The sequence below is a fragment of the Trichogramma pretiosum genome, unplaced genomic scaffold (genome assembly GCF_000599845.2).
Source record: "Trichogramma pretiosum strain Unisexual culture from Peru unplaced genomic scaffold, Tpre_2.0 scaffold15, whole genome shotgun sequence".
NCBI lineage: Eukaryota > Metazoa > Arthropoda > Insecta > Hymenoptera > Trichogrammatidae > Trichogramma > Trichogramma pretiosum.
This window is the reverse complement of record NW_019641686.1, coordinates 1,044,815-1,054,633: the sequence shown is the minus strand read 5'-3', so window position 1 is coordinate 1,054,633 and position 9,819 is coordinate 1,044,815. Positions and strand designations below refer to the sequence as shown.

At 39.0% G+C, this 9,819-nt stretch overlaps 2 protein-coding genes across 6 annotated transcripts; one reads left to right on the top strand and one right to left on the bottom strand.

The window, feature by feature from the left end:
• Window positions 1-135: 135 nt before the first annotated feature.
• On the bottom strand, window positions 136-3,388 carry LOC106650016 (probable cytosolic iron-sulfur protein assembly protein Ciao1). 2 transcript variants are annotated; one of them, XM_014367784.2, is made up of 4 exons: window positions 3,187-3,388; window positions 924-1,219; window positions 564-834; window positions 136-475 (listed from the first exon to the last, which is right to left on the bottom strand). In XM_014367784.2, the coding sequence occupies exons 2-4, from the start codon at window positions 1,203-1,205 to the stop codon at window positions 204-206; spliced, it is 825 nt and encodes a 274-aa protein (XP_014223270.1). In that variant the 5' UTR covers window positions 1,206-1,219; window positions 3,187-3,388; the 3' UTR covers window positions 136-203. The 2 variants fall into 2 exon arrangements, with proteins under 2 accessions (XP_014223270.1, XP_014223269.1); XM_014367783.2 differs by lacking the exons at window positions 136-475; window positions 564-834; window positions 924-1,219 and adding exons at window positions 1,442-2,058; window positions 2,151-2,612 and having other exon boundaries at window positions 3,187-3,380.
• A 136-nt stretch (window positions 3,389-3,524) lies between these two features.
• On the top strand, window positions 3,525-9,521 carry LOC106650021 (peroxisomal acyl-coenzyme A oxidase 3). 4 transcript variants are annotated; one of them, XM_014367793.2, is made up of 10 exons: window positions 3,525-3,958; window positions 6,347-6,562; window positions 6,630-7,386; window positions 7,452-7,627; window positions 7,701-7,823; window positions 7,902-8,022; window positions 8,098-8,328; window positions 8,400-8,702; window positions 8,775-8,929; window positions 9,003-9,125. In XM_014367793.2, exons 2-10 carry the CDS (start codon window positions 6,389-6,391, stop codon window positions 9,123-9,125), a joined length of 2,163 nt encoding a protein of 720 aa, XP_014223279.1. In that variant the 5' UTR covers window positions 3,525-3,958; window positions 6,347-6,388. The 4 variants fall into 4 exon arrangements, with proteins under 4 accessions (XP_014223279.1, XP_023316978.1, XP_014223280.1 ...); XM_023461210.1 differs by lacking the exon at window positions 3,525-3,958 and adding an exon at window positions 5,665-5,789; XM_014367794.2 differs by lacking the exon at window positions 3,525-3,958 and adding an exon at window positions 5,975-6,078.
• The last annotated feature ends 298 nt before the right edge of the window (window positions 9,522-9,819 follow it).

The window sequence follows — 9,819 nt, the reverse complement described above, 5'->3', positions numbered from 1 at the left end:
TAAAGTCAGGGCCACCGATGATGCCAACCCAAAACCACGCGTAAAGACCCAACGAATTCATGAGAGAAGGAGAAAAATGACAATCGTCACTCCACGGGAACAATAATCGTTTCGTCATTTTATGTTCAATGATTCGCTGTCAAGGTTTTATTATTCCATTAAAAAGTTTCAAAAAGGTATTAAAATAAAAAATTGGATGCATTTTACATGGTTACAAGGGGATCGTCATCGTTCTTGGAAAAAACAACTTCGACGTCGTCGTCGAGAGCCTCCCGGATTTTTGCTGCGTAAACGTCGCGTAAATAGCCTCGCTCGGAGTTTGAATGATTCGTCAGGATAACGTGAGATCCTTGATGTATGGCGTCCAGTACCTCGTGATGCGACATTTCACCGGTCAGATAGAGATCGGCTTTGGTGCCAGCGAGAATCGATGCACCTGAGCCGGCACACACGGCAACCGTACGGATTTCGCCATCTGTAATTAAATGCAAGTAAAATGAGACGCCGTAGCAGAAAAAAACGTTGAATCGTTTATGTACGTCGCGAAACGGCGTAAAGCTTACTGGAATCCGATGGAAAGGCCACGAGCACGTTATGGAGTTCGCAATGCTTTTTCACCCTCTGTACGGCGTCTTGGAGGTTGATTTTGCTCTTGAGATCGCACAGCCTTCCCGGACCGATTGACGGGCCAAACGTCGGCTGAACCGGCGTGGAATCGGCGATGTCGAGTGCTGACGCCAACCAGTCATTAACTCCGCCTTCGATTGCGTCGAGGGCCGTATGAGGCGAGTACAAGGCTATTCTGTTTTCTAAACACCGGGCCACGATTCTCTCCTGCAAACGTTATAACGTGAAACTAGAACGATCGAGTCACGGAGTTGCCTTTTTTTTTTTACTGGACTCTCAGTAAATCGTATCCATACCTTCCAGTTATTGGTGCAAATCGATTTCAGTGCTTTGAAGATCGGTGGATGGTACGAGATAATCATGTCAGTTTTGAGCTTCAGGGCTTCTTGCATCACCTCCTCCGTTAGATCGTTAGTCAGTAAAATGTGTTTGACCGTTTTTGCTTCGGTCGGTTCGATGAGTAGACCAACGTTGTCCCACGACCCTGCATACTTGGGATGCGCATATTCTTCAAGTACCCTGACGATCGATTTCAAAGACCGACCAGACCGTTTTGCTGATGCGAATGTTGGCAGCATGGTTCATTCAATATCTAAAATAATAGTGTTTATATTGTACGTGTCAAACTAGTACAATCGTTTACAATTATATTTTAAATTAATGAAGAATGGAAAGTTATATTTGCTACAAGGTAAACTAGAAAATAAAATGAAAATAATTAAAAATATCTATTTTCAAAGGAAATGGGAGGGAATAATTATTTAAGAAATCTTCAATTTTAGAAAATAAAAATAAAATAATATATTTTCTCTCAGTATAGCGTTTAAAATTATATACATCAATTTTTAAATTATTATGTACACGTCATAACTTTTTAACAATTTAATCACTATAAGACCACAGCTTAACAGTTCCATCGTCACTACAAGAAGCTATGAGGCCTGGAGTCACAGGATTCCATTGAGAACAATTGACATCTTGAGTGTGCGCATTATCCAATTTGCAAACTAAGCTAAAAGTTGGTTGATGTACGTCGGAATCATCTTCTTCGCGGAAAACTCGAATTACATCATCACCACAGGAAGTCACTATTAGACCTGTTAATTTACACCAATCTACGTCATATACTGTTCTGGAGTGGTAACCAGACAAAGTACAGACACATTTCCAAACAGGCTCATTATCCGGTGTGGGTATACCCATCTCATTGCCAGACTCATATTGGTGCCATATTTTCAAAGTTTGATCGTCACTGCAAGTAACTAACCTGTTACCTGTTTTATCGAAAGACAAACTCCAAACAGTCGAAGTGTGGGATGCAAGAGTGGCAACACAGATAAAATCACTGCTAGAAGTGTCTTCTTTGAAAATCTTTACAGTATCATCGTAGCTGGCTGAAGCAAGGATATCCTTTTCTGGATGCCATCTTACCTACAACGATTTATGTATTTAGATGTAAAAATAAAAGTTTTTAATACACTAATAGAAAAATAATTCTATGATATACATGGAGTGACACCTACCTTTTTGACATCTTGAGTGTGTGCATTAATGACAGCTGCACATTCGTAATCATCATCAGTAACTTCCCAAACCCAAACAGATTTGTCTCTGCTACAAGTAGCTAATAATTGCCCACTCGCTGACCAGCTAATACTTTTTACTTCATTTTCATGACCTTCTAATGTTGTATTGCACTCAAATTGTCCAGATTTTTGATCCCAAATTGCAACAGTAGCATCAAAACTACAAGATGCTATGTAATTGCCACAAGGAGACCAAGACACCTCCCTAATAGTTCTACTGTGACCTTCGAGCAGTATGCTTTTTATCACCCATTTGGATTTATCATGCATCCATATTCTAATCGATTTATCTTCACCGCACGAGGCTAAAGTTTCTCCAGACGGATGCCAACAAACGTTCCACACTCTGCCTTTGTGTCCTTCTAATGATTGTATGAGTTCTAATACACCCATTTTTATCTGAAACAAGAATATAGAAATGAATTTAATTTTTGTGACAGAACTCAATACTGCATGACACAAAAGCAGAGTGTCTGTTTTTTTTCTTCAAAATAATATCAGTATCGCAGAAGATGGGTAATAAGTAGTGATTATCAATGTTTTATCAAGAGTATTAAAAATGATGAAAACATTAATATTTAATTATGAGTACTTATTAAAAGATATTTTGAGATTAAAGTAATTGGTTATGATGTGAGATGTACACAACAAAAGAAAATTTGGGATACTTTTTTAAAATAAATTTAAAACAAAGTTTTTGATTTGTAGGAAAACTATGAGGAATATTGTTTTATATTTTTTTCCATAATAATCGCATTTCTCATATAAAATTGAACTTCCATGCCAGTAAGAACGATCGTGTAGAGGTTATGGAAGAAGTCAAAAATCGAACGTTTTCAAGCTTTATAAGGAAAACACTTGAAAAACACGAGGATAAAATACTTTGACAGAAACGATGAATGATATTAATCTATTTCATTTATTGTAATGACTAAATGTGTATTTTGTAAATAGCAATTTGAATGAAAATTACCTTTGTCTGGTTATCTCTCAATAGAATAAAACGTAACTCGTTGCTTATCTCAAAACTTATGTATATAACTTCTATAAAAAAAATCTAAGTCAGAGATGTATAACGAACTCTTGACACTGTAACTGAGTCAGCATTGTGGCACTTACATTACCATACTATGTAATAATACTTCATACGAGAGGCCGCCTCGGCGCAGCAGCACATGGTCTGCGTGTGGCTAGTTCGCGCGCGCGCAGATCAAAATTTATGAAAAAGTGCGTGTATACACGAGTTAGGTAAGAAAGTAAGTAGCAACCACATATAGCAGCGGCGAAGCTACAATCGACTATAGACGGGAAGGGAGAGTAGCAGAACTATATATCGCACTTTTTAACAGTCGCCGCTGCTTCTAGCAGTCCGTACAAAATCGCGTATTCGGCTGATGGATTGTTGCCGCTCTGCTCTCGGCCCTTAAACTTGTTTTTTTTCTGTCGTTTCATGTGTCGTGTGCCCGTTTAGATAGACGAACGCGTGCGGCGTTACATGAGCGTTGTCGATGTGCCATTGAACTTTTTTTCCAATTTTCAAGACTTTCAAAAAATCGTCTTCTTTCTCAAGAGACTCTCAGTTTACTTTATCTCTTTTTCGTGTGTGGGTGCAGAGAATAACTTTTGCGCTAACAGGACACCAATCATCAGCTGCCGCTTCGCCGCTCATAAGCTTTATCTCGTCTTCGAATGGACAATCATTTTTTCAGTCACTAATTTGAAAACGGGACATATTGTTTTCAAGGGTGCGTACACAATCTTTCATTGTCACTTTACTGCCGAGCCAGGGTAAAGGGTTTTTACTCGAGAAAGGATCAACACTGGCCTTATAGGGATAACCTCGAAGGTTCGCCCACTATGTGTAATATATGTGCGGTGTGCCGTACACATTTAGATCCACCTGTGCAGGAGATGTGCGCGTGATTTTTAGGAGCGTGTGCCGCTTGTGAAACATTCAAGCTATAATGTTATTTTAATCAACGTTGCTCATTATTGCGTATACACGGGGAATTCAAAATCGTGCGAGTTCCTACTAATGATGAATCTTTTCATTTTGCTGTACGATGGTGATTCACGGGTGTTCCTCAAAGTTATTTCAATGCGAAAATTGCAAAAAGCTGGCCCATTTGAACGAGTAAAATAACTTTGAGAGAGCGCAATTGCCACTTGAAATTAGCATGCCACATAAAAGCGCGACCGCGCCGATCGAGAGCGATGCAACAGGCGATGTTTATAAACAAATTTTGAATCGCCTTTATTGACAAACGAGCTACTCGTCCCGTATAGCAGGTGAATTTTATCACAGCGTCAATAAATAAGCTCGATATAAATTGCAAATGAGTCAATATAGTTTCATCGAATCTGATTTTTAGGAGCACATTCATGAGAATAAGTGTATACTCGATGAAAATAATCATTCGTGTAGATAATGAATTGTGTGCAAGTTTATACACACGCATTGCACTGCAACTCTATTATATGCAGTGCACAAATGTTTTTTCGTAGAAATCACGCGGTCATACGATACAAGCCGCGACGATCATATAATACTTGGCGTGTGCACGCACATGAACAGCTCATTGCATTATATTCCACGCGATCTGCGTCTATGTAATACGAAATCGCCACTGTTACAGTATCCAATCTCGATTTTCACGTCGCATCGCGTTCGCCATTATTTCAGGGAAATTTTCTCGATCGATGCGGTTTTTTGTGCCAACATACACTACGGCAGTAGAGACAAAAAAAATCCATCGATGTACCGCGAGCTCACGCGCTCGTACGATGTACCGCTCTTTTCTGAACTCTATCGCGCGTCATCGTTGTACCGCTAATGTTGAAGTTGACACGTTGCCTATCTTTCTTTCTTTTTTTAGGAAAAAAGTCGTCGGCGCTCGATACGTATACAAAGCGAGAAGTGCTGGTTTCGCGTTCCGGCCCTGCTCCGATACGCTCCGTTTTCGAGTCAAAAGAATGAATAAAGAGCTTTATGGAGCTCCGATCTAGTTTCGTACACGACTATAATGCCATGCGTGGCCTTGAGCGGGGGGCCTGCGAGCTGCTTCGCAACTACACACGTGGATATACACACGCCTTTTTTTCGCGAAATAATAATCGAGACTCGCTTTGGATGGCACTTATGAACATCGATATGTCTCGAAATATAATAAGATATAGTCCAATAGAGATTGTGTGTCTGTGTGCGTATATAGATGTATTAATCGAATCGAGTCGTCAGGTCAATAAAACGACGCGGCGAGGCCTTTTACACGCTCGATACGCGTGAGCCTCGTTTTTTTTTATATAAACCTGAACTGCTTTATTTACAGTAGTTCAGGAGAACTGACTTATGTACCTGTTTAATATACACTTCGAGTGGTTGTGTCTAGGTCTTCTATGAGTGTATCGCGTGTAGGAAAACAGTCGACGTTTAGTCGGGAGTACGAAGAGACACTCGTACGATATCATATATTACACGACTCACGTGCTTCTTTATAATTTATACTCATGGATAATGCAGAAAAATTGCCGATAGTTCAAGGATGAATTTTGCGACTCGTTTCCGCGAAAAGAAATGTAAAACTTTTCACTAAATACATCTTTTACGTCACGAAGATTCGTATTGCGATGACTGAGTGAGACATCGCGTGTAAGAGATAACGATTAGTCAAATAGTGTCGTGAACATTGTTATCCGTGATATCTAAAACAATACGCTTAGTCGTTCGTTTGAGAATTTCATTCAACATATAGTGATCAGGTTCTTTTAGTGCTTGTTCGAGCAGTTCGTGGACAGTGACATTGTCTCGGATGCTAGTTTTCAAAAATTCTGCTAATTGGTGCATAAAACTATCGATAATTCGTTGGTAAAAACTTTTAAGAATTATGCGACAAAAACGATTTTGTTTCGTTTAATAATCATATGGAAATTTTCGTAATAATTGTTATGCAGCTTAATCTAGTAATTTTTATCATTTCAGATAGGAATTTTTCTTTAAAGCGTATAAAAATACATTAATTGCAGTTTTTTTTTTCATTGGCAATTTTATCAACACGAATTATTCTTCATTAAAATTAATCAATCTTATTCGAGCTGTACGATTAATTAATCGTATTTAAACCGTATGATTTTAGTTTGAGTTCTCGTGAGACAAAATAGTGTTGAAAACGCACAGAATGCCGTCAGGATTCGCAGTACGCTCGTCGACGAGGCACGTCTTCGAAGAGGACATAAGATGGCTCGAGGACATGCCCGAGGGTGGTGACTTGGAGAAGTATCGAGCCTCCGCCTCGTTCTCTTGGAAAAGATTGCGAATCTTAATGGAGGATCCAGACAGAATTCGTTTCAAGGTATTTATCGTGTGTGCGCGGGTTATTTTAAGTTTTGGTAAAATAACGATTCTACTCGTTTGATTAGATGCAAGTGTGGAAAGCGATGGAAGCCGATCCGGAATTTCATCCCCCAAACGGCATCACCAAGAGCGCCGACGAGCAGAAGCGACGAGCAGCCAGACAGCTGGCCCGACTGCATCATCAAGTATTTTTACCCGACAACATCATCAACCTGAACTACAGCATCAAGACCGGCTACATGATGGCACTGAACGAGGCCACCTGCCTCGTCGACCCGACTCTCTCCGTAAAAATAGCCATCGGCATCTACCTGTTCAGCAACACGATACTGAGCCTCGGCACCGAGCGCCACTTGCCCATCTTCCACGACGTCTGGAACAAGAAGCTGCTGGGTTGCTACGCCCTCACCGAGGTCGGTCACGGCAGCAATACCAAACTGATGCGCACAACCGCCACCTACGAGCCGGACAGTCGCAGCTTCGTCCTTCATACGCCGGACTTTCAAGCTGCCAAGTGCTGGGTAGGCAATCTGGGAAAAACAGCCACCGTGGCGATCGTGTTCGCGCAGCTCATCACCAAGAACGAGTGCCACGGTCTGCACGCCTTCATCGTACCGGTCAGAGATCCGAAAACGTACTTCACCTATCCCGGCGTCATAACCGGCGATCTGGGCGAAAAGCTCGGCCTCAATGGAATCGACAATGGCTACATTATGTTCAATAACTATAAAATACCGAAGGAAAACCTGTTGAATAGAACGGCCGACGTGACCGACGATGGTGACTACGAGAGCTCGTTCTCCGATCCTCAGAGAATTTTGGGTAAGTTATTTTGATTGTCGATTGCTCAAAATATATAGTCTCGTTGTAATTGAGCCCTTGCGCAGGTGCCGTTTTGGAAAATTTGTCCGCTGGTCGAATGGGAATTTGTCAAGAATCGACCAACAGACTCGGAAAATCTGTCGTCATTGCCGTGAGGTATGCTGCGGTGAGAAAACAGTTCGTCATGACGCCATCGAACGATGTTGCTCAAGAAACCCCAATTATCGAGTACGAGCTTCACGTAAGTCAAATCGGTCATCAATTTTCGATGCTTTATGTGTCCATATTTTATCAATTACAATTACTTTTTTCAGCAATGGAGACTTTTCCCCTACATGGCTGCTGCTTGCGTTATAAAAATTTTTATGTCAGAATTTACGCACGTATATTTAGATAATGTACAGAAATCTATGGAAGGAGCTAACATTCCAAATCTTGTAAATCAAATTTTTTCATAATGGTAACGTTTCGATTAGATTTGAATTTTATGATAATTGTGAATATTCAATTTTTAGAGCCAATTAGTGCCAGAAATACACAGTATTGTTTCTGCTATAAAACCTCTAATAACGTGGACCTGTCGAGATTCTATTAGAGAATGCAGAGAAGCTTGCGGTGGTCACGGATATCATAAAAGTAAAATTAAAACCTCTTCAATATTAAATTTTATTTCTCTTTTAAACTGATGCATCATTTTTTTATATATCGTAGCCGCTGCCTTGGGTGACATGGGTGCCAACCATGAACCTACTGTATCCTATGAAGGTGACAATAATGTGCTTGTTCAGCAAACCAGTAACTGGATACTCCGTCAGTGGAACGAGTACAGAAGTGGATCGACAGCAGTTAGTCCTTTAGCTTCCGTGAGCTTTTTGGCCGACGCTCCTGCCATATTGCGCAAGACTTTTGATTGCAGGAGACAATCTAGACTAACCATTGATTGTTAGTATGCTTTAACCTTATTTAAAATTGATGAAAAAGAATAGTGAACTAATTTCCTGATCGTTATTTAGTTGTCCGCGAAGCATATGAATGGTTGATAACGCGACTTGTAGCAGACACACAACGTCGTTACGATCAAGAAATCTCTAGAGGCGCAAGTACTTTCGAAGCTCGAAGCAAATCTCAGGTTTATCGAGCCGCTAGTCTCTCTAAGGCTTACGGAGAATTTATTATTTTGCACTATTGCATGCTAAGAATTAACAAGTTGGTACCAAAAGACAATGAAGCAAAAGGTCTGTCTAATGTACTTGATAAATTAGTGATGATGTACTCTTTGACCCGACTTGAAAAACATATGGTTACTTTTTATCAAGGTTTGTACACATTTTTTTAGCATAAAATAATGTCATTATAGTGGGGGCCTAATATTGTAAATTACGTTGCAGGTGGATATTGCACTGGTCCGCAAATGGCAAATTTAGTTAAAGAAAATATTTTGCTTTTGTGTGCCGAATTAAAACCAGAGGCTGTTGCCATAGTAGATGCTTTAGCTCCACCAGATTTTGTATTGAATTCTGTTTTAGGAATGTCTGACGGAAAAGTAAGCTGTCGTTATTTCTAAAAAATTCTTATATTTATAGATATTTCAATTTAAAAAATTCAATATTTTTCAGGTATACGATCGACTTGAAAAAGCTTTCCGCTGTTATCCTGGAGGATCGGAAAGACCAAGTTGGTGGAGTGAATTATTAAATGTAGCTGACAAACCTTTAACTGTACCAGTTTCGAAGCTATGACGAGACAAATTGAGCTGAACTTAATTGTGCTGAAAACAATCATTCCCTTTTTACATAGAAATTTTATCGTGCTTTGAAAGCATTTTATACGTAACGATAATTTTTTTTATTTTTTTGATGTATGAAATATTTATATCTGATTTTTATCAAGTTGGTACAATCAAATGAATTTTTTCTAATATTGAAAGTACTATCTTTAGACTGTTAGTAGTATGCAAGCCAATGCGTGTGATATTTGTAATTGTATAATTTATAAACCTGTTGAATTTCGTTCTACTTGGACAAAAATTCTATACCTTGAGATAAATGTGCAGTGTATATATAAAACTATATAGCCAAATTTCTGATTCATTGGCTTTTGTAACTTTTTTACATAAAAAATCTTTTTACCATTTATTGTTCAATGACTCATTACAATACCATCCTCTTTTTTCACAATTCCAATTCATATAACTATTAAATTGTGAAGATTACTGCAACTTGCGTAATATTGCGATTTTCAAAGAATTGAAAAATCAATAAAAATATTGATGAATAATAACTAAGAAATCGAAATATATTTTTTAAATTCCAGCGACTCTTGAAGGATATGAATTTTTACAAAATAATAGAGATCTTTGTAATTATGATCTCTTTCACTCGCAGATACATATTTTTAACATATCCTACCTTCTACAATTTCGAAATTAATAAA

What these genes read in the sequence shown, in the direction of transcription:
- LOC106650016 (XM_014367783.2), bottom strand. Translation starts at nt 2,606, where the DNA reads ATGGGTGTATTAGAACTCATACAATCATTAGAAGGACACAAAGGCAGA. An exon ending in ACACTCAAGATGTCAAAAAG is followed by an intron (nt 2,059 to 2,150) that starts GTAGGTGTCACT and finishes AAATCGTTGTAG; the next exon opens with GTAAGATGGCATCCAGAAAA.
- LOC106650021 (XM_014367795.1), top strand. Translation starts at nt 6,389, where the DNA reads ATGCCGTCAGGATTCGCAGTACGCTCGTCGACGAGGCACGTCTTCGAA. An exon ending in ATCTAGACTAACCATTGATT is followed by an intron (nt 8,329 to 8,399) that starts GTTAGTATGCTT and finishes ATCGTTATTTAG; the next exon opens with TTGTCCGCGAAGCATATGAA. An exon ending in TAGGAATGTCTGACGGAAAA is followed by an intron (nt 8,930 to 9,002) that starts GTAAGCTGTCGT and finishes AATATTTTTCAG; the next exon opens with GTATACGATCGACTTGAAAA.